Here is a 25,198-nt window from a genome sequence, read left to right as displayed (position 1 = left end):
TAAACAAACATAATAAACATAATAAACATAATAAACATAATTACAATGCACCATTTAAGCTGGGAAGGTGCGGAAACCTATGCTATTATGAGCTGTTATCAAACCGATTTTTCAGCACCACCTGACCAAATGCTGCATTTGAGCTGGCACTGGTATCTAAGCAGTATGTTTACAGCGGCAGATGAGGATGCCCAAGCTGCCACCTTACTGATTATATCAAAAGGCACTTGCCTCTGGTATGCCACCACCGTGGCTTTAGCTCATACCACGTGGGCATGGATACCAGTCAGAGGACGCTTATTCTGAAGTCTATAGGCTTCTGCAATTGTTGTTAGAATCCACATAGCTTAAGATGCTTTGGATGCCTGGGAACCAGGAGAGGAGCCTGCGAAGGTCACGAAAAGAGCATTAGATTTCCTAAACTCATTGGTTCTGTCTAAAAACTTTAATGGTCTCTACACATCTAAACAATATAGTACCTTATCTGCCTCTGATGTGGGATCTGGAAAGAATGTAGGAGCACAATTTCCTGATTAAGGTGGAATGAAGAAATGACATTAGGAAGAAATGCTGGGTCAGTTCTGAGAACCACCTTGTCCTTATGGAATACTGTGTATGGTTCATAGACCAAGAGAGCTTGGATTTCACCAACTCTTTGAGCTGAGGTTACCCACCATTAGAAGGGCTGTTTTGCAAGTAAAGCGCATGCAGAGACAGTCTACCCCCCACAAGGGCATAGTGGACCTGGACACGAGCCTCATTGTTTTTTTGATTCTGAGGTTTGAAAGGAAGAGGGGGCAAGGCCCTGCGTGTGTTTTTTTCCTGCAATGAGGGATGGCGGAACGGTCAGGTTGCCTGGCTCTTCTGTCCTGGAACCCCCTGAAGCCTCCAAGTGTGCAGGGTCTTTCTCCGTTCTTACTGGACCTTGACAGAAACTCTTTGAGGTTGGTTTAGAAAGCGTGGCTAACGACTTAGCCATTTGGGTACTCGTCTTTTTCTTAGTCAGCTCTTCGGTAGAAGAATTAAAGACCTATATTCCCTCAAAAGGTAGATCTAAAATTGTACCTTGGACATCAGACGTAAACCTAGTGGCATGCATCCAAGGTGAGCGCCTCATGTCTGTGCCCACACATAGCTCTACTTGCATTATCAATGTAATAATAATATTTATTGTGACTAGTTCAAATTGAACTTTACACAAATACTTTTGTCTAGCAAACAATTCAATTCATACAATTCATCTACAATAAACATATAATGAATTCATTTATATGGTTTAAATACATAAAAATCAACATGCTATAATAACACATTCCTGCATAGCCACTCATTTCAGCTTTGTATTCCATCTCAGTGTTCAGAAATTGGGTTATTAAAAGTTATCAAAAATTCTATGAAACGTTACAGTTCATTTAAAACAGATTGTTTAAGACATTCAATTTCAATTGTAGCAAGGCAGAGGTCCATACATGGTTTGCGTTTAAACTCTTGAATAGGCGAAAATGATGCCCCTGCGAATACCTTAGTCTGTTGTTCCTGACTTGACAGGCAACAATTTCATCACCTGAAGCTAGACCATATATAGGGCAATTTGCGATGAAGTAGAGTCCATATTCAGACAGTAGACCCAGAGGGACTCAGATAAGATAGCCTCGTAACTGTGGACCAGACTCCCAAGGTTACACACGTATATAGATCCCAATCCCCCACACTGAGTCAGCACATGCCTAGCCGATTCTGTCTTTTCTGGCAATTTGCAACTAAAACAGTCCTGAGCTGCTATGCCCATCTGGTGTCTGCGTACGGCCAATATTGGTAGTTGGCCTTATTGTGGGGTCTGGGCACAATAGCAGATAGGGCAGAGGCCTCCTGTAGCGATGAACCATGTGGGACACAGCATCATATCCCTTTAACCTAGAGAGGCGGGAGTATTTGTTCAACCAATCCCTTTTCTTAAATCGCCCCTCAAAGGCCTTTTTCATGTGTATGTAGGGAGTGCCTTTGCTAAAATCTGGAGACCAATTGATTTCAGAGAAGGATGCTTCATTCAATGTCTTGTAATTGCTACCCCTAAATACAGCTTCTCCATCAAAAACATCAACCATATTTGACAGAAGGGAACAGGCAGCAGAAGATCTAGCTTTTATGTACAAGCATACTCTGGCTCACGAGGGGCATCAATGTGCGATACTGAGACTTCTAGTACGTCCTGTGCAATCATATTAGCTTCTGCCAATCCTGCCTTAAACGCTGCTTGACGGTCACGAGGCAAATCTGGGAGGAAATCACTAATCTCTCTCCACAGTTTCTGGTTCACTGCAGCAAGCAATGCATCTGCATATGCTTGTCTTAAGTGCAAGCCCGCATTTACATAGAACTTCATCCCGAAAGATTCCAGGAGCTTGTCTTCTTTGGAAAGGCAGGCAGCTGCTGAAGTTGCTGTGGAGTAAGCTGCCGAGGGTTTTGAGTATAAGGACGCTGCTGCCACCACTGAGAAATGAGATTGAGGGTGTGAAGTCAACAAAATAGTTTCACCATAAAACTGTCTGAATCGAGCATCCAGACGCTTTATGGGCTGAGCAAAGTGTGGTTTAGGCCCACAACTTTTTAGCCCCCTCTAAGACATCCTTCTGAAGTGGAACGCCAGAACGAGTAGTCGGCGTTAGTGACAAGACCTCTGCCAGAATTCCTCCATCCAGTTGAGCCTGTTGAGGCGCTGGAACACCCAAAAAATGTGGTAGCCCTTGCAAACGGTCGTGAAAGGTTTTTGCTAAGGAAGGAACTTCTTCCCCCTCATCAGTATCATTATCTGCAGGAGTTCTATGATGGGTCTAATGCTACTGGATGGAGGTAACTCCTTTTCTTGCACATGTAGGAGAGGAGGTGGTGTCAGCATCACAGGTTAAACCTGCGCTTGTGGGAGAGCTGGAGCAGCTTGAATTGGCTGCAGAGGTATTTGCAGTGCAGGCAGTGGGAGGAAGAGGAGGCAGCAGCATGAGATGAAGGAGGGTGCTGCACCTGAGGGACCACTTCCTTAATGAGATTCTTTAAAATGCTAGTCATTTGTTGAGACCTCATTAATAGCATAAACTGGGAAAAAGAAAACGTTCATCACATGCCGCCTGTGGGGCAGATGGTTGTGCTGCTGCTGTCGGAGTCCAGGTAGATACTGGAGTGCTCACCATGTGGTTATCTGTTGTGATCCACTCTCCTCATCTCCTCAGAATATCTGACGGAATGTGCAGGGGGTGTTCCAAGTACTCTGTGTGGATTGCCTGTCAGTTCTTAAATGAGGAGCCCACTCGGAAGGCGATGGGGATATAGAGGTATTCAACTCCTCATCTGAAAGAGGCCCTGGTATTATAGAGTGACTTGATATAATTGCTGCGGTAGCCTTGGGGGACTATACTGAGTCTTGTTGCTCAGTATAGGGCCCTGCACTTTAGGCCTTTGTAGGCCCTCGAGACTAGGCTTTTTACGTCTGGTAGTCTTAATGCATTTAGGTGCCCCCTCAGGCTTTCGCCCGGTAAGGAAATACCCCAAAAGAATGAATTAAAAAGCACAAATGGCATATTTGACCGGATTCAGGCTGTATGAAAATCTTGTACAACCAAACATTTGATCAAATATGCCATTTAAATCCATTATAGCAAACAAGGGGAACGGCGGTTGCGGGAGTGTCCCACACTCCCCTTGCTCGCTATACTGGGAACAGGGGTTGGGGGGGGGGGGGGGGTGTCCCCCGCTTGGGAAAATTAAGTTTCAAAACCAAAAAAGGACCTTGCAGCACCGGTTCCCAAGCACGTACGTGCAGGGAATCAGTGTTGCAGAGAGTCAGAAGAGTCGGCGGCACACAGCGAGGTGTGCCGCCAAAAGGTAAGTAAGGGGGGGTGTATATGTACTGTATGGGTTGTTTGGTCGAAATGCGTAAGTTAGCTATGGCACTTTCGACCGCAAGCCTTCCCGTTACGGTCAAACAACCCAAATCCGCCTGGCAATAGAGCCGTCACGCCCCTCTGACTGTTAACGTGGGAGGATCCGTAGACCCCTTGGTGCATGCACCGGTAGCCTTAGAGGCGTCACAGCGCAAGCTGGTACTTGGATCACAATGAACCCTCACAGTGGATGAACACCATGGAAAGGAGTTGGATGCGTCCCGATGAGGTGCATAAGAAAACAGTGGTCTTACCTGCTTGATGTGCTACAACTTGAGACAAGTGAAGGTCTTAAGATGTTCCGGAGGCGACTGCAAGAAGATCTCTCTCAACCTGGACAACCAATACTTCAAAGACCTCGGAATAAGAGCGTCACATGCCATGCAAGAATCCCACCTGTGATCGGGCAAACACAGAGAATGGGGATCCGATGCAGAGAAGGGACCCTCACAAGAGGAGCACTGAGAAAAGCCACCCATAATCGACATATGCTGGGGAGCGAGGTACTTGAAAAGTTGTGCTGAGGCATAGGGTAGGTCCATTCTCACCCATGTGGAAAAGGCGACAGAGGTGAGGCGCCTATGGACGGGGTCAGCTGGGCGCGGTCACACCTGTGGCCCCGCTTCTGCACGCTGTAAATGTAAAGGGGGAAAGCACATTTTTTGCAGGGGAAAATGATTCCGGTAATATCCCTGTACAGGGACACCCATGCAGTATGGATGAAGGGGGACGGGACGCACGGGTAACCTTGTTCTCCGAGGCCCACAACCACATTGCTTACCTGCACAGAAGTAGCAACACTGCACCTCTTTGTTTATTGAGGTAGTGCATAGCCACTGTGTTTTCCTTCAGGATTAGTATACATTTCTCCTGAACCAGGGGAATGACAGTGACTAGGGCTAGCTTGATAGCTCAGAGTTACAGCAGATTGATGTGAATTCTTGTCTACAATGGGGACCAAAGCTTGCTCACTGTAAGGTCATCCCAGAGAGTGCCCCAACCCTTCTGGTAAGCACCTGTGACTACTGTGAGTGGGATCAATGCTTCCCTAGAGGTTTTCCACTCAGCACATTGTCTTGTCAGGCCACCCCAGATAGTCTTGTCATACTGTTCAAGACCTAAAGCAGATCTGTTATGATCCCTGAGAACAGAGACCATTGACAACAAAAGGGTCACTGGAGAGACCTCATGTGCAACTGGGTTTTGGGCACCAAGAAAGTGCATGCTACCATAGGGCCAGGAGACGGAGGACAGAAAATGCTGGGACTTGGATATGGAAAAGATTTAACAGCTGGCTGATAATGCCATGCCTGAGCATGCGGCGAGGACTGCTCCAATGAATTCAATAGACTTGGAGGGAATGGTGCCAGATTAGTTCAGGGGGAAGCTTACACTGTGCAGAAGATGGCTGCTGGGGTGTAGATGGGCCAACAATAGATGTGGAGTATGTGCTTGGATGAGCCAGCAGGTTAGTGAAGCAGACCCTACATTGGTAATCAGTGTTCCTGACCATGAACCTGGGGCTTCTTGTGCTTTGGATGGATAGGGACAAGACGTTTCCATCCAGAAGGTCCAGTGGTAACAACCAGTCCTGCAATTTGAAAACCTGCAGGATCTGGGTGAAAGTGACACTTTTGAATGAGTCCTTGCGTAGGAACTTAGCTGCAGCTCCGAGATGGGATGCAGGCTCTCAGATTTATTCGGCACCAAAACATACAGCAAGTACCAACCCTAGCCGCTTACTGTGGTAGTTTAATTTTAGTTTAGTTTATTTCTTATATAGTGCGAACACGCACATAGGCCGCAGTAAACTGACAAAAGAACAATAATACAATAAAGAACATGTTGGGAAGTGGGCAGCCCCATCTCCCCCCAGGCACTTCAACGTGAGGAGAGATGCATTTGAGGCACTGTAATGAACCAGGGGGTGAAGGGTTAGTGAAAGGGGCGCTTTCCAGTCCAGCAGGACCCCATGCTAACATCATCAATCATAGCGTATTCACATGGGGTGGCTTAAGGGGCGGGCGGCATCGCTATTTTGCGTAGATAGTAATATTCCTAGGTAGAAGAGAAGGCTTGCATGGTAAGCACAGTAAAGGCAGCATTGCATGCACTGGGCCTAAATCCACGAGGCAACGTAAATCTCCAGTCATGCCCGAGCTCCCATGAGGACAGTTTGCTCGTCCACTCGCCACACTGTTTGTCCATTGTTCGTGAAAGTGTTGCGAAGATGTGTCTTTCACCCAAGAGGAATGTGCCCTACAAGGCCGCGATCAGAGGCCTGCACCTGGTGTGCATGTTATCTCATCTTTGCCAAAGCATGACCCGGCCCATTCCCGAGTGACCACGAGTTATAGCCGATATAACTGAGTAAACCCCAAGATCCCTGAATTCCATGCCACCAGATGCCTTTTGACCACCAACCCCAAAGTAACAAGTCTTGAAACGTTCAAAGAGGATGGACAGGGTGTATCGAAGCGACACTCAAGTGATTTGTATTGCGAGGTGCTGGGCGGGATACATTATAGTTCAAAGGAGGGCAGAGACCATGGAGCCGGATGTGCGGAGGGAGTGGGTGAAATGTGTGTGTGGAGGTTAGTGTGCCCTGGAACCTCCTGTGTGGCTATTGTGAAGCCTACCAAGTGCACAGTATGAGTGATAAACTAGCTGTATAGTAGAAGTATAGTTAATTTGTCTTCTGACCAAGATGAGCCCTGCAGCGCCCACGTGATAGTAGACGGACTGGGCTGGGACCAATAAACTGCCATGCCTTGAAACACTTGTGTATAGGCGCGTTATAAATGCCATATCATATCATATATCCCATATGGATAAAGGCAGTACCTGTATAGGGTCCATCCAATCAGCTGCGCAGGTGTTTATTATATGTATGCGTCACTTATGACAAGGTTTTGCTTTATATGTTTCTGCTTGTACCCTTCTTTGGCAGAACATACTTACAGCAGAGTTCTTTGGTGTTGCGCTCATCTGTGCATGAGATTAAACTTGTTATCCTTACAAGATGGACTTGGGCCTTTCTTCCCTAGCGGGTTGTATTCTCTGTGGTGTGAGAGTTCAGGGGCTTACTTTCAAATACAAACACTTACAAAAGGAAAAAAAAAACAAGAAAAAACAACATGACCAGGAGGATAATCAGAACAAAGAACCTGGACTATAGTGGCTGAAGTGGGTCAGGAAATCAACTTACAAGAAGTCTCAATTTGGTGTGGGACATACTGTGCAATTTTCTGTATTTAGTCAAAAAAGAAGGGAGGCTACTATGGCGCAGCCGAAGATAATGCAATCATTGTTATCATCAGAGCACCAATTGTTGATATGTACCCTTCGAAGGACTTCAGGTCCTGAGCTATGATACAGTTGCCCACTCTTCTATTAAACCAAGCCAAGATTTTATTTTTGAGCGACTCTCTTGATTCTGGATCCTTGGGCTTATCCACATTCGTGAGTATAATGTTCCTGGGGTCTATGGCAAACCTTTTAAATGTAGGGTCATCTATTCTTACAATGTGGCCTTTTTTATACAAAATATTTTTAAGAAACAGATTGGGTGGTAGGCATGTTCGCTGGGCAGGCAGGAGGTTTATATGTTTCAGTTGCACTGCCGAGGAGTGTTTCTGCCTTTTCATGAACCTGCCCGATTTGGGACATCTGTAAAACCCTGATAAGGCAGGATTCCCGTAACAGTGGATCTGGGCCAGAGTCTTCTAAGGTCATTTGACGATGTTGGTGAGCCTGATTATAGTCACCATCCGTTTGATAAAACATGTCCACCAGCTGAGGGTGTAATATGGACACCAGCATGTCCAAAGAAGCAACCCTAGTGCAAAACTCTGTCATATTAGAGTGGGCTGTGAGGTCCCTCATACGAGATTCCTTGAATGGTTGCCAGTTCCCAGGATTAGTTAAATCTTTGTCCGCCACTTTCAGCGTCTTCAAGGATGTAATGGCAGTAACAACATCCCCCTTTCCCAATATAATTTTCAATGCCGGATCTGGGGTGGCTTCAGTTCTGCCACCCATAGGCAGCGCCCCCACCAAATCCGATTGAGCAGTGAATTCTTTACTTCCTGACTTCATTTGAGTAGGAAGGGAACTCCCAGCTAAGGCAGAGTCTATATCACCATTGTTAAGAGGATAAACTGGCATTTCCAGAAATCGCGGTCTCCTCCGTGCACTAAGTGCCAAAACTTAAGACAAACAACGTTTTATTCCTTGACGGGTGGAGATGGGGGAGCCAGGAGGGAGAGAGGAGTATTCCTCCTGCGAGGAATCCAACCGTCCTGAAAACAGAAGGATACAAGAACACAAGGTGTCATGCTGGGGATTGGGATCCAAAATAAATGTGTTGGACCTAGTAAGAGACATTCTAAACCTACTTACTGCAGAATGCTTACTGCACCCGTTCACACAGCACAATAGGTTCAGGACTCAAAGAACTAGTGCCCAGTTCCTATGTAGGTACTGTTTACCATAAAAACGGTAAATGCTGTTTCAGTATGTGGTAGCTCAGGTGGAAGTAGAAGCAGGGCACTGCTCTCGTAGAGAAAAATTCAGCGCTTGAGGATGCCGCAAGTATGATGTAGCACGCTTACCATATGCCGTAAAACTACAGGTACCTTTATCAGAAAGGATAGCAGTGCTCACCCATAGTTGTAGTCGATCTAGAGGCACACGGCCAGATCAGGGGGCACAGAGGAGCTTGCATGGCTCACCCCCCGAGAATCAGTAGAACGACAGCAAGCCGAGGGAGATGAGAACGGGGAGAAGAGGAAGAGCACAGCCCAGACTCAACATCTAGCACAACGTGCTAGAGTACAGGACCCAGAGGTGTCCAGCAACCAGAGGCAAGCGTGGGACAGAATCCAGCCGTGTTAAGCCGTCCCGCCTCCCGACGGCCGTCTTTGACACAAAGTGGCTCTAAAGCATTGGACAGTCCTTGAAAGGAGGAGGGGAATGGAATCGTTTTCCTCTTTAGTAATGCATTTTCGGAGTAGTCCTCTACATCCTCATTCTCACAAGAACAGTGATGCTCTAATTCTGGTGGAAGAAGAGGAGGAATGGTGTGATTCCCTGCGGTAGAGAGACATCTTTTGGCTCTGCTTCCTTTCTCTTTCGTCAATATTTCCTTACCTTTCTCAGATGACTGCAGCTCTGTTCTACATTGTTAAATTTGTTTTTGTGCAATCCTCTGGGAAGGCCTATACAACCATTAACCTTCAGGTGGGGCAGTACATCTAATCCAAAAAGGGAAGCCCAACGCTCTTTTGGTACATTGTGTGGAAGACGAGTAATTGTAATGTGTTATTTATAACGTACTTAATACCCAAAGGTTTCTAAGCGCGGACCCGGGGATCGAAACTGTGTTGCTCCGTGTCGTCTTCCTTCCAAGGCGAGCGCATTGCCCCTGAGCTACCTTCTTAACCAGGCTAACTCCAGGGAGGGGAAGGAGTCTGACACAAAGGTACAGTTAATCCACACTATTGTGCTAAAAAATACAGTGTTTGAATAAAAACAGGCGGCCTCATGAGTTAGGCGGTAAGTGGTAAAATAGGCAGTAACTGAGTTACTGCCAATTTTACCACAATGCCAATTTATGAGTTTTGTTTTTTAGTGTAGGATTTATAGGCAGCAAAAGCCTGGAGGTAAATCTTTCCACTCAACGCCGAAAGAAATTGGCAGAATTGGTGGAATTACTGCTGTTGTAATTCCGCTGTAGTAATTTCACAAAAAAAGCCCCATTGGGTCCCATGAACCCAAAATAAATGGGGGATTACGCTGCCACTACTGCTTGTAATCAGGCAGAAATTCCACCTGACCAAGTAACAGTAATTCCTCAGGGCCATTGTTTGGAGGATTTACCTCTGAATTTCTGCTTAACTCGTAATGAGGCCCAGTAAATAGACATAAAAGACACAACCTACTAACATATTATATTTTAGGTCCACTATCTACTAATACATCACAGATCGAGAAAAGGGGTGTGAAGAATGGGGAACCAGTAATTAAGTCACATAGTATTAATAGTAATTACATTACCCCAGATGCCAAAACATAACAGTCACTGTGACCCTAAACCGGGAGGACATTACATTTAGAAAACAGAAATGTGCACCATACAGTCAATGAAGGGCCAAAAATAAGGAAATATTTTTTAAACACAGCCAGAGGCCAGCAAAACACAAGATACATTTAGGCTGATGGCACCAGGGCATTACATTGCCAGGCACAACAGATACAGTGCCACTAGAAAAGTTACATTCTAATGAGCAGAAGGGGACTACACAACTGAAAAAATATATTTTAAAAATCACAGGTGCAAGCTAAAAATAGATTCTTTGGCCCAAAACACACTGTTTACAAGATAGATGTAGGGAACATGTCCAGGGGCAAGTAAGTACCCCTAAAGGCCCTCCGGAAAAGTTTTATATGAGTAAAATGTTCAGCATTGGAATCAACAGGACAAAGAACAATAGGCAGATCTGCATGTAAAGGGAGAAGGCAGGTAAGTCCGAGTTCTACTCAACACCTGCCGATTTGGAGATAAACAGACCCAGTGGATGCCAGAGCAGGCCGAAAGAAGAGCTAAACAGGCAGGTTCAAGAAGCAGCAGCCCGAAGAAGAGATGCAGCACAGCAGGAATCAGCATCAATGGAGGTCAACAGGAAAATGCGCCTATACCCAGTTTTCGGTAACGCTAGAGCACGGACCACGGGGACCCATGAAGTTAAGGGTCAACAATCCACCAACCCAGAGCCCAGAAGGAGGTGATCACAGTGATTGTTGCCAAAATGCAGGTTCGGAAAGACCCAAAATACCTGGTGAGTATAAGTCTTCTTTTCAGGTACAGTTAACAGGACTGAACAGCTTAGGACTTGAACCCTGTTCCAACAATGATCCAAATAAGGGAAAAGAACAAATGACCCAAACGTCAGAAGCAAATGCAGAGTGAGGATGGCTTCAAAACAGCCGGAACAAAGGAAGCATACTCACCAATACAAAACAGCCCCATGGAGACTACTAGGGTAGGGGTGACCGAAGAATGTCCACAAGGAGGAGCATATTGGGGTCTCAATACCCTCCAGGTGACAGCACATTTCAGTACCAAGGTTTGACGACCAAGGCACTAAAACGAGAAGTTGGTGGTAAAACAGCCCGTAGACAGTCCCAGCACAGAAAGTCTGGCTCTGCCAACAAGGGGGGCGAAAAGGAGGATGAGGGAAGCCAAGTAAGGACATTCGGCATCCGAAAATGAAAATTATAGATCAGTTTAAGGCACAGGGTCCAGCAAGTATGGCCAGCCATATCTGGTCATTAAAACGCGACAGTGGCTCAAAACTGGTAATTTACTCGCATTCCAAGAGAATCCTGCGAGAATTGAATTTAGGCCTATGGTCGCCTCTAGATATACCCACACACACACAGGGGATAGATGGCCTAAAACCATGAATCACTCTAGAGATCAACCCTACAGAATGTGAAGTGGCAGGCTGGGGGCCAGGAAATCTTCTAGACCAGATCAAACCACTATAGAGGACGCATGGCTGGGCCCCACAAAGAGCCCACATGTGCCCAATGGCTATATTAGCCCTACTTTGTGATTTCTCCGAACAAAGAAAGAACCCTAAAACAAAATGCCTGAAAGAAGGACTTGGAAAAAATACATGGTTACCCCTATGTCTACCAAAGGTTTACATTGGGCTATCAATGCAGTAAATTGGCTTGCAGCCCTGGTGAAGCCAAAACTAAATTACAGCTGCCAACTATGATGCTGGAAATGCATTGGAGGGACAGGGCCTCCTTGTCCTGCAGTCCTTTTATCATGTGTGTTCTGTGTTATTTTCTACACAGGAGTCCATGTGGGACTCCAGGCAGTGCAGCTCTTCCTCTTTTTGGTTTGGTGTACAGACCCTTGGGATACCCTTATGGCACCCATGGGTGGGGGTACAACCCTGTACCCCTAGTGTATGTGTTTGGGGCACCTGTGTGTTGCCCACAGAACAGGGTATGGGCTGGTGGCAGCTCCATGCTGAATTTGGCAGGTGCTCTGATTATCCTCAATTTTTACCCTGCCATTGGATCAGTTCATTCCTGATAGGAGACAAGATGGCCCCTGTGGCCTCTTGCTTTCTATTGCCTGTTACCTTGTTTTCCCAAAGTCCTGGGAAGCCCTGCTTCTGTCCCTTCCCCTTGACTGGCTGTTGGGTGGAAGTTCTATATATGGTATTGTGGGAAAGTCCAGGCCAGACTGGCTGGAGCCTTCCCAATGACTGTATGTTGTGGGTACACCCTTTGGGTGGAACCTGGGTGAATGGAGTGTGTGACCAATATGCACTTCTTGCTGTGGGTGTCTGGTTTCTGGTATGTGACACAAAGACAGACAGCACTGCCTGAAACTGGTATGAATGCAGTGTGGAGTGCTGAATGGCTGGGTGCTTGTCCCAATACACATTCCTTGTTGTGAGTGTCTGTAGGGAAGAGAATGGCCTGAATGTACTGTGAGCCTGATTGGCTGCCTGTCTGCCTGCATGAATGCCCTTCTGGATGATTGGTTGCCTGAGTGTGACCCAGCAGAGTGAACGAGAGACCAAACAGTATATCTGGGGACCTCTTACTGATGGAAATCGTTCTAAAGCTGAAGTCGATACTTGATACTTAACCTTGAAGCCCACTGGAAGAAGAATAATTGCTGCTGCTGTCCTTCGCCAATCTGAAAGCTGTTGTGCCTTCAAGTTGGCAAGAGAGGACCTGGCTAGGAGACCTCTCCCCGAGCTATGAGGGACCATCATGCACCAGCTAACCTTTGCCGAAGCGCCCTGGAAGTCAGTCCTCGAAAGGCTGTCGAACTGAGACGGGAACCGCAGAGGAATCCGAAGAGAAGCACCCAGACAGTCGTCCACCATCGTCGCCCAGGGTTCACAAGTTTGCTATAAACGCTGGAGGCCAGTCGAAGCAGTGTTGCTCAGAAGCAGGGACAGCTTGACTCTGTGCCGCCGACGACCGGAGCAGCAGCGCTCCATTGATTAAGACACTTTGAATTCAAGGACGCTCTCGCCAGCACGACGACTGCTTTGTCCCGCCGGAGAAAGCCGAGGCCCTCGGCAAGCCGAGCAGCATCAGTCGGTGGGTTTCCCGCCACCTGAAGACCACAAAGACGCTGACGACCTGACACCCTTGCTGGCCCAAAGTTCTTCAGTGACTCTTTGCGGCAACAAACTATTGTCGTCGAGGTGCATCGCACGACTCATCTTCAGACAACGTCCGCGACAGAGCGTCAACGAGCAACACCAGCACCAATGCTGCTGCCTCGACGCCTTTGTTCACCTTTTCTTCGAGGGATCTTTACGATCCGTGGCTCCTGCCTTAAAACACTTGTGCATAGGCGCGTTATAAATGCCATATCATATCATAAAAGGAGTCACTCAAGAAGGTTCCATCGATGACCCGACGTTGAACTCTGCTAAACCAGGTACAATGGGAAATAAGACTCTTATAGGCAATATATGGACTGGGCTTGTGCTATATCTTTATTTTACAGGTTGCCCAGGTGGGGGGGGATCCTCATACAGAACTGTGCCTGGTGGTAGGGGCCCAGTATTCTGCCAATTGTTTAACCAACTTGTTTTCCTCCCAAGTCTATTATTGGTTCACTTTATTAATTGATTTGTATGCCATTTGAAATCGTTTACAGTTGATGCATTTAAATTGAATCTAAGAAGTAATTGTGGTACCACATTGAGACTGTATATATTTATCATTTTAGATTAACTTGAGCACAAAGTGTGTTATTGTGATTGTGTACATAACTTGAGCCAATTTATATAAAGAACTGTGTTTTCACTAAGATAGTGTGTGGACATTCCTGTGTGGGTGCTTGGGGACTACACTGTACTTAAGACCAGCCTACATCACCTTCTGAGAGCTTAAGCCTTGATTGCTCGTCCAACGTTACCAAATAGAGAATCTTCTGCTTTTATTCGGCCATATAGGGAGCAGTGCATGCAACCATTATTTTTATTCGGCCATATAGGGAGCAGGAGTACAGATACCCCCCTCCAGTCATTACACCAAACACTCTAGTCTTTAAAGACAATGGGCCTCATTACAAATCAGGCGGACCGGAAATAACGGTGGCGGTAAACCCGCCGCCACCATTGTTTCCGGACCGCCTGATCCCGACTCCTGCAAGCGGGAGGTGATGTTCCCGCCAGGTCTGAGCTGGCGGGTTTAACACCGCCCGCCTACAGGCGGACGAGGAAACACCGGCAGCATTACGAGATGCTGCCGGTGTTTCCATGATCCCCATTCCCATAGGACTCAATGGGAATGGGGATTAACACCATTCCGCCTCCGTGATTCCCGGGAAACCGGGGTTGTAATGCTCTGGTAATTCCGGGAATCATGGAGGTGGAACGGTAATATGAGTCCGGCGGTAACCAGGCGGTTTTATCGCCTCGGTTACCGCCGGACTCGTAACGAGGCGCAATGTAGGGTAATACAATCACCCTCTGGCCAGAATGGGGACACTCTTGCACCAGGACACTTATTGGCTTCTGTAGTTCCGAAGCTGTAGGGACAACATACTCAATGTGAGTCAAAAAGGGTTGAGGTGGCAGGGGGCTTGATCAGAAGTTCCTTGGAACACAAAAATAGGTAAGAGATGTAAAGATAAACAAGGAACAAAGAAAACCGTTAATTAGGCCTGAAAAAGGACCAAAAGAATTCCTAAAACATTTATTCTGTCTTACATTCATATTTTTTTCAGCTTCCCATTGACGTTTAAAGCAGTTTTGGAGCCTGGAGGATCAAATGGAGTCCAGGAGTAAGCCGTATGAAGGGAAGTGAGCAATTTCCCAGCACACTCCTGGTGGGCCTCTGAGTGCATCAACTATCAGGAGCCGTAGTAATCCACATTATGGTCGGTGCCCAAGCACCAGAGGCACATACTATGGGGGTCTGACATGGTTATCTTGCTCCCAAAGTCTTAGTGGGGCTTAAAGACTGAGGCCAATGGTGTACCAGGCATGACACAGTAACAAATTCCCAAAGAGAAGGTGGCATTCTGAAATCAGCATGCGGAATAAAGGAAATAATGCCACGTGTCACTGTGGGCTCTGGAAATAGTATGAGCGGTGTCACTTCCTGAACCATGGGAGTGGATTATGCCAAGCGGAGCCCCAGTGCACCACTTGGTGGCTGTGAAGTTTTCGAAGAACAGCTGTTGCTCAGGAATACATCCAAGATCAGAAATCTGGGGGAGAAAGCAATCAAATAGAAACAATGTTTCTAACGGACACCTTTGCACCTTCGCAGATTTCTTAATTTAACAAACCTCTGATCAAGTCCCATCCTGGAGGTTAGGGGATGGGACCAAGTTGATCCTAAGAACCAAGACCTCCACCCACTCTGTGATACAGAGCATAGCAGAGGCACATGAGGAGCCACCAGGCACTCCAAGCCATCCATAGTCTGGTATGTTTACCAACTCATTATCATAGTACTATTGCAGACAACTATTACACAGACAGACCACAATAACAAAAAGATATGAGAAGGTCAACCATTAGTCCTAGAGTTCACAGAGCCACCAGAGTGGCAGAGACAGACAGGGTAGGGCCGGAGGGGGGGAATGCCAACTCAAAATCTGCAAAAGCTCACTCAGCAGCACTTAGGGGGCATTTATTGTCACTGCGGTGCGCCCAACTACATTACCTTTGGGCCCCGCTTGCTAGACAAAGCTGGCTACGCTGCTGCAGTGCGGGCATTTGCGAACTTCAGAGGGAACTGGTTTCTGCAAAGGCAGCAGTTTGCGAGCTTAGACACTGGGCAATTTGGGGACTAGGCATGCATTCACATGATCAGTCTGTGAGTCAGTAGGATATACAACAGATCAGTTCATTCGGGGAAATAAGAAATAAAGATGGTGCCAAGGCCTTCTCATACATAAGCCAGTGTAGCCGCAGAGTGGGTTAATGATAGAGTGACCATGGTACCATTCTGTAGTTCAGACTGTTCTTGTGAAATGCTGCCTCAAGACCCTTTGGGTATAAAAGGGTATCATGCTTGCCAGATGGTGTGGGAATAAGGAGCATGACAGAAGTAGATGTCTGCAGAGCCTGACGGTGCTCAGTGGAAGAGCGATGGTGCGAGAGTGTGGCAGAGACAGAGGAGCAAGAGAGAGAAGGGAGAGAAGGGAGAGGAAATAGTGGATGTGGAGAGAAGATCGGCTGTAGGAGAAAGAAGAGGCGGCTGAAAGAGAACCAGGAAAGAGGTGGTGAGAAAAAAGGATGTAGAAGCCAGTTGACAAAAGCAAGAACATTCTCCTTATTCAAGGACACAAGAGCTAAAGAGTTTGACGCAGCTCTGTCAAGACGACCCAATGCATGAGGGGTGATGGTGCCAGGAATCTTAGACATTTAGGAGGATAAACACAAAGTCCTGTTGAGACAAGCCAAGTCCAGAAAGATCCTACAACGTGCCAAGAAAGACGTTTGGGCACTGTAAGCGTGCAGAGTGAGGACATTGACAAACATGTGCCATGTTGAAACAATCAGCTTTATTTAAGTTGTAAAAGGAAAACATATCATTAACTCTAAGAGTGGATTTCCCTGCGTCAAAGTAAAAGCTAAGGATCTTGTCTGGATGTGCAAATTCATAAAAGTCCAATATACTGTGTGCAGAAACCTCACTGTGTCCGTTACACCTAATTTGTAAGTAAAGTAACAGAAAAGGGATGTGAGGGGGTGGGGAGGGGGACTTAGGGGGGGGGGGGGGAATACAGGTTGGTCCAAAAAAATGAATCCCTTCTTCTGGATATCTCGAAAGGGGTTGGTTCTCTTCAGCCTGCGTGAATGACTCCCATCAGCAGGCAGATACGTTTCTCCCTGGAGGTACTCAATGTCCCAGAATACACAGTTCACTGTTCCAACATACACCAAAAATGTTTTCTAATCCTTTCTGCAGGCTGTACAAAACCTAGTTCCCAATGCCAGGTGTATTTGTATTTGTTTATTTGTAACACGCAAACCATCAGGCCCGGAGACATCAGGGCGCAATTTATGCAAAGGTTACATACCGAGCATATAGACATACATAAAGATTACGCAGTTGTGCAGAGTTTACATACAGAGCATATATACATATATAAAAAAATAAAACAGATTAATGAACAAGCAATTCTATATACATAAATTACAATGCGGGTATGACATGAGACATAACAAGTGTCTATATATATATATAATGGAGTGTGGAAGGCAAGGTGTGTAGAAGGTGTCTTAGTGCTGGTTGAAGAGCCAAGATTTGGTTTTGGTCTTGAATGTGTTGAAAGAGTCTTCAGATCTGATTGTAACGGGGAGAGCGTTCATAGCTTGGAAGCTAAGACAGGGAAGCGTGTGCCCCCCGCTTTTTGGAGTTTGAACCTCAGGATCGATGGACAGTGTGTCTGGGCGGTTCTTAGAGGTCAGGATGTCGAGTGGCGGGACAGTCGACTGCAGAGGTGGGGGGGGGCCTTATTTGCCAAGCATTTGTGTGTGAGGGCAAGTGTTTTCAGTGAGATTCTCTGTTTGACAGGTAGCCACTTTAGATTGGTTCTGGATTCCGAGATGATGGTCGCGAGGGATGTTTAGGGCGGCTCTAATAGCGTTGTTTTGGGTTGTTTGAAGTTTATTCAGGTTCTCTTGGATGGTTCCTAAGTAGAGAGCACTGCAATAGTTAATTTTGGCCATAATGAGGGTTCTGGCTAGTGTGACACTGTTGGAAGTGGTGAGAAACGGTCTGCAGGCTGCAATGAGTTTGCATGTGTATGCAGAGGCTGATCTGACTGCATTTATTTGTCGAGATAAGGATAAGGTGGTGTCAAGGTAGAAACCTAAAGTTTTGGTGTCTTTCGAGACTTGGATGGTATTGCCGTCAATGGCAAATGACTTGTAGGCAGGCTCTAGTTTGCCAAGGTGTTGCGAAGTGCCCAGGATGAGGAGCTCAGTCTTGTCGTCATTTAGGCATAACTGGTGTTGGGCCATCCAGGCTTGGATGACCAGGTAGACGTCGTTAAGGGCCTTGGAGTCCGCTAGATAGTCACCTGTGATGGGAATGAGTATCTGGGTGTCGTCAGCATAGTTTGTGTAGGAGACACCCAGATAGTCAAGCACATCGAAGAGTGGTTTCGTGAAAATGTTATAGAGTGTAGGTGACACGCAGGATCCCTGAGGAACACCGCAGTGAATAGGAGATGGATCCGCGGATGCGGACGGAGCAAAGACGCTCATGGATCTGTTACTCGGAAAGGATTTGATCCAGGCCATGGCTGAGGTGGAGAAGTGGGCAGCAGAGTGGAGGTGCCTGCATAGGATCTGGTGGTTGACCAGATCGAATGCCGCAGAAAGGCCGAGAAGAAGTAGCAATGCTAATTTACCCTTGTCCTTCAATACCTCAATTTGGGTTTTTAAGTGTATCAAAGCCGTTTCGGTCCCATGTCTGGGCCGAAATCCAGATTGTCGTAGACCTAGTAGATTGTTAGATTCCAGGTAGTCTTGGATCTGAAGGTATGATGCGCGGTCAAAGATCTTGAGCAGAAACGGGACGTAGTTATGGGTCTGAAGTTGGTGGGTATGTTGGGGTCTAGGGATGGTTTTTTAAGCAATGGGATCACCCATGCGTCCTTGAGGTTGTCAGGGACAATACCTGATTTAAAGGAAGAGTTTATGAAGGCCGTGATGAATGGGGCTAGATCATGTGCAGAGTCCTTGATGATAGAAGCTAGGCAAGGGTCACCTTGGCAGTTAGATGGTTTCATTCTCAGGATGATGTTTTCTACCTCAGTGATAGTGAGTGGTGAGAAGGCAAATGGTTTAATGTTGGCCGAGTCTAGAGGGGGGGCCCTTGAAGGGGAGGGGGGGGTCGATTGTCAAGTTTCAGACTGTCTTGCTTGTCTTTAATTTTGGATTGTAGCATAGAGATTTTATTCAATAAGGCTGCCTGTATGTTGGCACACCATTTACTATCTTTAGTGCAGGTGTCAGGGGGTGGCTGGAGTTTCTAGCTCTTTTATGATCTTAAAGAGTTCCTTTGTGTTCGAGTCAGCTTGCAGGATACGGTTATTAAGGGACTCTTTTTTTGCAGTGATAATGGCATCTTTGTAGGCGAGTGAGGCAAGGAAGAAGCCATCTTTATGCTCATCAGAGGGGTGGCTTTTCCAGCGATTTTCAGCAGAGCGTTTAGCTTTGCGGAGCACTCTTAACTGTGGGGTGAACCAGGAGTTGAGATGTGCTCGTGGTTTAGATTTCCTAAGTTTGATGGGTGCGATGGAATCTATAGCTGTAAGCATAGTACGGTTGTAGGTGTCTGCTAAGGAGGTGGGATCGGAACAGGTGTCAGTGGCAGCGTTGAGGGATGGGAGTAGCAAAGGGAGGAGTTTCTCCTTAGTTATGTCCTTTTTTCTTCTGGTAGGGAGGGCTGGGGATATCAGAGTCGGGCCCGCGGGGCTGCTTCAATATTAAATGTAATGTATGTCTTTCTTTCCCTGGCCTTTCTCAGGCTCCCAGAAAGGTGCAAAACAAAGTTCTCAACGTCAAGCTTTTTAACATCTTTCAGAATGCCAGGCTTCTTAGCATTCTTCACAATGCCAGGGGAATTACTCCCTTCCCATGGCTTTTCTCTGCCTTCACAAAGCCAAGAGAATGCCTGTCCTCCCTGTCCTTAATATCACACCAGAAGAAATAACTCCCTTCCCCTGGGCTTTCCTAACCAAATTGTCAAGTCTCCTCTAAGTCCCAGACCTCTGCTTCTCTCTCTTTCCATTGGGGCCAACTTAGTTCACTTCCCTGACAATTATGGTCCGTTGTAAATTGTTCTGTGCTTTCCCTTGTTCTCATGGGAGTGGGTCTCAGACCCCTCCTTATGTACGGGTACTTGGAAGTCCTCTTCTCCCAAGTACCACCATGAGAAAGATTTGTGTTGTTCTCACATAGGGGTGACCACTCTTCTTTGCCTTTGGAAATGTGGAGCCCTTTCCTCCCAAGTACCGCCACGGGGAAGATGACTTGTGTTGCTTTTGTTTGGTGAGTCCAAGACCCTTACGCTTCTCTTGTTGCAGGACAGATGGAGTTCACTTACCTGCCAGATACTGTGACTATAAAGATGCTGACTGCACCTTCTTAGTTTCCCACCTGCCAGCCTGAGTGCAACTCTAGGGAGCGTTGCAGTGGGCACTGGTCCACCTGGGAACATTGCAGTTTCAATCTTCCTCTGGGCTGCGCGGTCTTCCCTTCATGCACTTCCCAGGCTTCAGGAACACCGGGAGCTTATTTCCGCCAGGTCGCCTTCTGATCCTTCCACTCTGGACTGGTCCTGGTCCTTCCAGCTCCCCTCTTGGGCATCCCCGTCTGGTTCCTTCCACCTTCCTGCACCGTGCAGCTCCTCCTGGGAAGACTACCAGATTCTCTCTTCCTTTTCTACTCCACATTGATCTATTTATTAATTCAGATTTGTAGAGCGTGCAACAGCCCAGGGACATTGTGGCACTTGTTACAGACAATTCTTAATTACAGATAAATGAACATTTGCAATTTACAGTATGGTTGCTATTGTTACAGACAGTTTATAGTTACAGTTAAGTAAAACAGTTGCAATTTACAGTACTGAAAGTGAGGTTTTGAGTTTTCTTCGGAAGGCAAGGAGTGAGTTTTCTGCTTTAATGTCTATAGGTAGTGCGTTCCATGCTTTGGCGGCAATGTAGGGGAAACATAGCCCGCTAGCTTTGGCCTTATTGATTCGTGGGATGTGAAGTTGGTTGGTGTATTGTGTCCTGGTGGGTCATGTAGAGGAGGATTTGATTGTCTCTGAGAGTTATGAAGGTGCAGAGCGGGTGAGGCATTTATGTGTGTGGGTGAGGATTTTGAAAGTGATTCGCTCTTTGACCGGGAGCCAATGAGTTGATTGTCTGGCCTGGGAAATATCCTCCCTTTTTGGGATGCTTAAAGCTGCACGAAGTGCATTATTCTGCGTGACCTGTAATCTTTTTAGGTTTTTTTCAGATGTACCTGCTAATAAAGCATTGCAGTAGTCTAATTTGGCACCAATAGTGGCTCTAGCTATTGCTAGACAATTGGGTTTGGATAAGTATGGTTTTATGGCCTTTATGAGCTTGGTGGTGTGTGCGGATGAGGATGTGATGGCGCTGACCTGTCTGCAGATCAATGAGCAGCTGACAAAAACTAGACTGCTCATTATAGTTCCTAGGAGTACTCTTCATGGCTCTGCACCTCCTTGTCTCAGTAATTTTAATCTGCAAGTTCTCCTGAGAGTCAATGGAGTTCTTCTTTATCTCAGTACTTCCACCCTTGATCTCCCTTGGGTCAGTTGCACTCTTCATAGTCCCAGTACTGTTAATGCGATGGGTGAGACACATGTGCATGAGGAGATAGGGTAATGGAGTGTTAGGTCAAGGGAACCATGAGTTCTACCACGTTTTCTTCTTATAGTCGTTCCTAGTCCCATAGGGGTATCCCGCCACATGAGAGCCTCTCGCAGAGTACCACCCCCAGGGGGACTATCAGGTAGCAGCCTCACCTCCCTGGCCACATGGGAAAGGACTCCCCCTAGGGAAGAAGGGACACCATCCGAGGATTCGTCACAGTACTTAAAACCCAAAATACTGTGAGTGACTGTTTTTGTGCAAGGCCCTAAAGGAAGGGTTTTGTATTTACTACCAAACCCCACCCCTGGGGCTCAGCCAGCTTCTGTTGCCTGGCAGTTTTGCTGTATCCTATAAAAGCCATGAACTAAGATCTTGTTTTCAAATTAATTGTTGATCTCAGTTTGCTATGCCATTAGAAGGATACTAAATCCTCGTCATCACAAAGGCAAAGTCTAGCACAGTTGACTGTACACTTTAGAATAAGGCTAAAATAATTTGCGGAAACACTTACCCGTGGAATGTCATCATCGTCGTCATCGTCACTTTCATCGTCTGCAATAGGTAGTGGGTGAGGATCAGGGCCAGACGTTACAAAATTTTCATAACTCAGTTCCACTTTATAGCGGCAGGCAGCATCACTGTCATATTCTGCAACCAAAATATCCAAATGACTGAGAGGTAGATAATATAAACCAGGTCTCAGACTAGAACTGATATTAGTGTAATAAAATACTGCGAAAAGAACGAAAGTCCATGATTCACTGATTGCTAGATAAAGATCATTTATAAAAAGGTACTTTTTTTCTATAGTTTTATTTATTTGCACTGTAAAACTATGACTAACTGCATGTATAAATGAAACACACCTGAAAGTAATACGACATCGTTTCTAATTACAAGACTGATGTCTCAAAGTAATCTGGTACAGGAAAATTAACAAATTCTTAATGGTGGTTTGTTCTCAGAGTTAGGTGGATTATAGATGCTGTACTGATCAGTTTAAAGTGGCCTGTTGAAGGCCTGTGGCATGAAAAGTTCTGAGTACGACTGTACTGCTTTCAGTTTGTTTGTTCAGACCAATGTGAAAGGTGTTGGCAGTCAGGGAGCACAGAGTTAGGTGCTGGTGACTGAAATGTGTAGCATGGCCAGAGCAACGAGGCTCGGCTCTAGTAAAAAAGAAACCTGGCTGGATTAGGCCCACAGAATTATTTAAACTTCCCTGCCAGATGTTCTAGGGTGTACAGCATCCAGTGAGCCTATGCGGTAGCAGTTTTGGTAGGACAGACATGCACACTTTACACTGAAGGGAAACTTGAAAGTGTGTACTAATGTCCCACACATGGGCATTGCAGTGCTATTGGCACAAATGATTACGTTGAAGTTGTTGGGCAAGGAAACGAAACAATCCTTAACGCCCAATATCACAACACATCACCACGCTTTAAAGGAGGGGAATAGACTTCAGTCTCTAAAACCTTAAGCTGTGTTCTCCAGAGAAGGGCTGCAGCATCGGTTATCAAGCACACACCATAACCCTTGAAAAATAACTCTGGTAAAAAAAAAATAAACAAAGAAAAAATATTTTAAAATAATGTTCAATTATAATGGAATGAAAAATGCTGCTTTAACATGCTATTAATTTTTAAAAGTAACAGCCATCTTAATGAGGAGAAAAAAAACATTTTAAAGATCATAAATCACAGTATTTACAATTGCAGTTTGTCTTTAAAGTGTGGGGAATAGGTTACCAACTGTGCAAAAGCATTGGTTTACTTAGCCCGAGAGAACAAAAAAGTGAGCCGTTTAAAAAAGTGAACACACCACCTTTAAGTGAGTAAACAGTGGAAATGTCCAGTTGTGATGAGCACATATGCTGACATTTTCATGGATATGAGAGGTTTCCTAGAAAAACTATTTTTTGTGTTCTTTAAAGCACAGCTATAGGGATTGAGGGTACCTCTACACCCATTTCAACATGATCACATACAATGGATATTATACATTGTTTTAATTTTGGTTTCCACACCAATTAATTTTAAACGTTGAGTTATTATGACTAATTCCTACATTTTTACTTTTTTATTTGTAATTACTTCATTTTTGCTGATCTCATAACTTTTTGCCTCTTCAATTTTACATCTTCATATTTGCAATGGGGTATTTCTTATGGGATATTGTAACATAGAACTGTTGTCCAGGGAGGAATTCGGGTACTATGTGGTCTGAGGGGTCGCATCTGGTGGCTCCAACAACTTGTATACCAGAAAGGGTTAAGTCAGCGAGTAGGAGGGGTCAGAACTAATTGATCAGAGAGCCCATAGAATCTCAGCGGAAAAAAATAATATCAAAAGAAGCAAGGTGCTTAAATGTATTAAAGTAGGCAGTCAAAGAGCTGATCTAGATTTAAAAAGATAACATAGTATCAGGAGTCTGGTCACAAAATATATACCCTTTATCAAGATGTCCCAAAAAAAGACATACAAATTACATTTCACTTTTTAGCCATGCTGAGGCTCATCTAATCAGTTACCCAAGCGTAGACACTATGGCAGCAAAGCTAGGATGGCTTGGCTGAACGTGATGCTGGAATGCATTGGAGGGACAGGCCCTCCCTGTCCTTGTCCTGTAGTCCTTTTTCATGTGTGTTCTGTATTGTTTTCTGCCCAGGAGTCCATGTGGGACTCCTGGCAGTGCAGCTCTTCCTGTTTGTGGTTTGGTGTACAGACCCATGGGATACCCTTATGGCACCCATGGGTGTGGGGTGCAACCTTGTGCCCCTAGTGTATGTTTTTGGGCACCTGTGTGTGGCCCACAGAGCAGGGTCTGGGCTGGTGGCAGCTCCATGCTGAATTTGACAGGTGCTCTGAGTATCCTCCATTTTGGGATACCCAACCCTGCCCTTGGAATCACTCGATTACTGATAGGAAACAAGATGGCCCCTGTGGCCTCTTGCTTTCTATTGCCTGTTACCTTGTTTTCCCAAAGTCCTGGGAAGCCCTGGCTCTGTCCCTTCCCCCTGACTGGCTGTTGGGTGGAAGTTCCATCTATGGTGTTGTTGGCCAGTCCAGGCCAGACTGGCTGGAGCCTTCCCAGTGACTGTATGTTGTGGGTACGCCCTGTGGGTGGGACCTGGGTGAATGGAGTGTGTGACGAATATGCACTTCTTGTTGTGGATGTCTAGTTTCTGGTGTTTGACACAATGACTGAGACAGCCCTGCCTGAAACTGGTATGAATGCAGTGTGGAGTGTTGAATGGCTGGGTACTTATCCCAATACACAACTTGTTGTGAATGTCTGGAGAGAAGTGAATGGCCTGAATGCACTATGCACCAGATTGGCTGCCTGCCTGCATGAATGCCCTTCTGACCGATTGGTTGCCTAAGTGTGACCCAGCAGAATGAATGGGAGATCAACTAGTATATCTGGGGCCCTCTCATTGCTAGAATTCGTGTTCAGAAGCTGAAGAGAAACTGGAGTTGAAACTGAAGTTTAACCTTGAAGCCCTGCTGGAAGAGAAGTGTGCTGTTGCTCTACTGCGTCGATCTGAAAGCTGCTGTGCTTCCAAGGACTGACCCAGAGAGGACCTGGTTAGGCACCCTCTTCCCGAGCTACAAGGGACCATCGTGCACTGCTAATCTTTGCCTGCGCTCCCCTGGTGGACAGACCTACGAAAGGCTGCCGGCCGGAGACGAGGACCGCCACGGAAAGGAGAAGCGCCCAGACACTGTTGTCCATCACCGTCGCCGACCGCCGTCACCAACCGGAGCCGCCGTGCTCCCTTTGCCGAAGTAACATTTGATCCAAGGATCCTCTCGCCTGCACCGTCCCA

The 25,198-nt window shown here is 46.3% G+C and overlaps 1 protein-coding gene across 8 annotated transcripts in view; it reads right to left on the bottom strand.

Annotated features, from left to right (window-relative positions):
* Nucleotides 1-25,198, bottom strand: part of HECTD4 (HECT domain E3 ubiquitin protein ligase 4) — a 4,298,785-nt gene that overhangs the window by 1,586,403 nt on the left and 2,687,184 nt on the right. For all 8 annotated transcript variants that reach the window (XM_069619495.1, XM_069619492.1, XM_069619493.1 and 5 more), the window contains exon 51: nucleotides 21,881-22,017. In XM_069619495.1, coding sequence (XP_069475596.1) covers nucleotides 21,881-22,017 — 137 coding nt within the window. The remainder of the gene's footprint in view (nucleotides 1-21,880; nucleotides 22,018-25,198) is intronic.

The sequence above is a fragment of the Ambystoma mexicanum genome, chromosome 10 (genome assembly GCF_040938575.1).
Source record: "Ambystoma mexicanum isolate Mex_15411 chromosome 10, UKY_AmexF1_1, whole genome shotgun sequence".
In the NCBI taxonomy this organism is placed as follows: Eukaryota; Metazoa; Chordata; class Amphibia; order Caudata; family Ambystomatidae; genus Ambystoma; species Ambystoma mexicanum.
The sequence above is the reverse complement of the archived record's forward strand: the minus strand, read 5'-3'. Positions and strand labels throughout refer to the sequence as shown.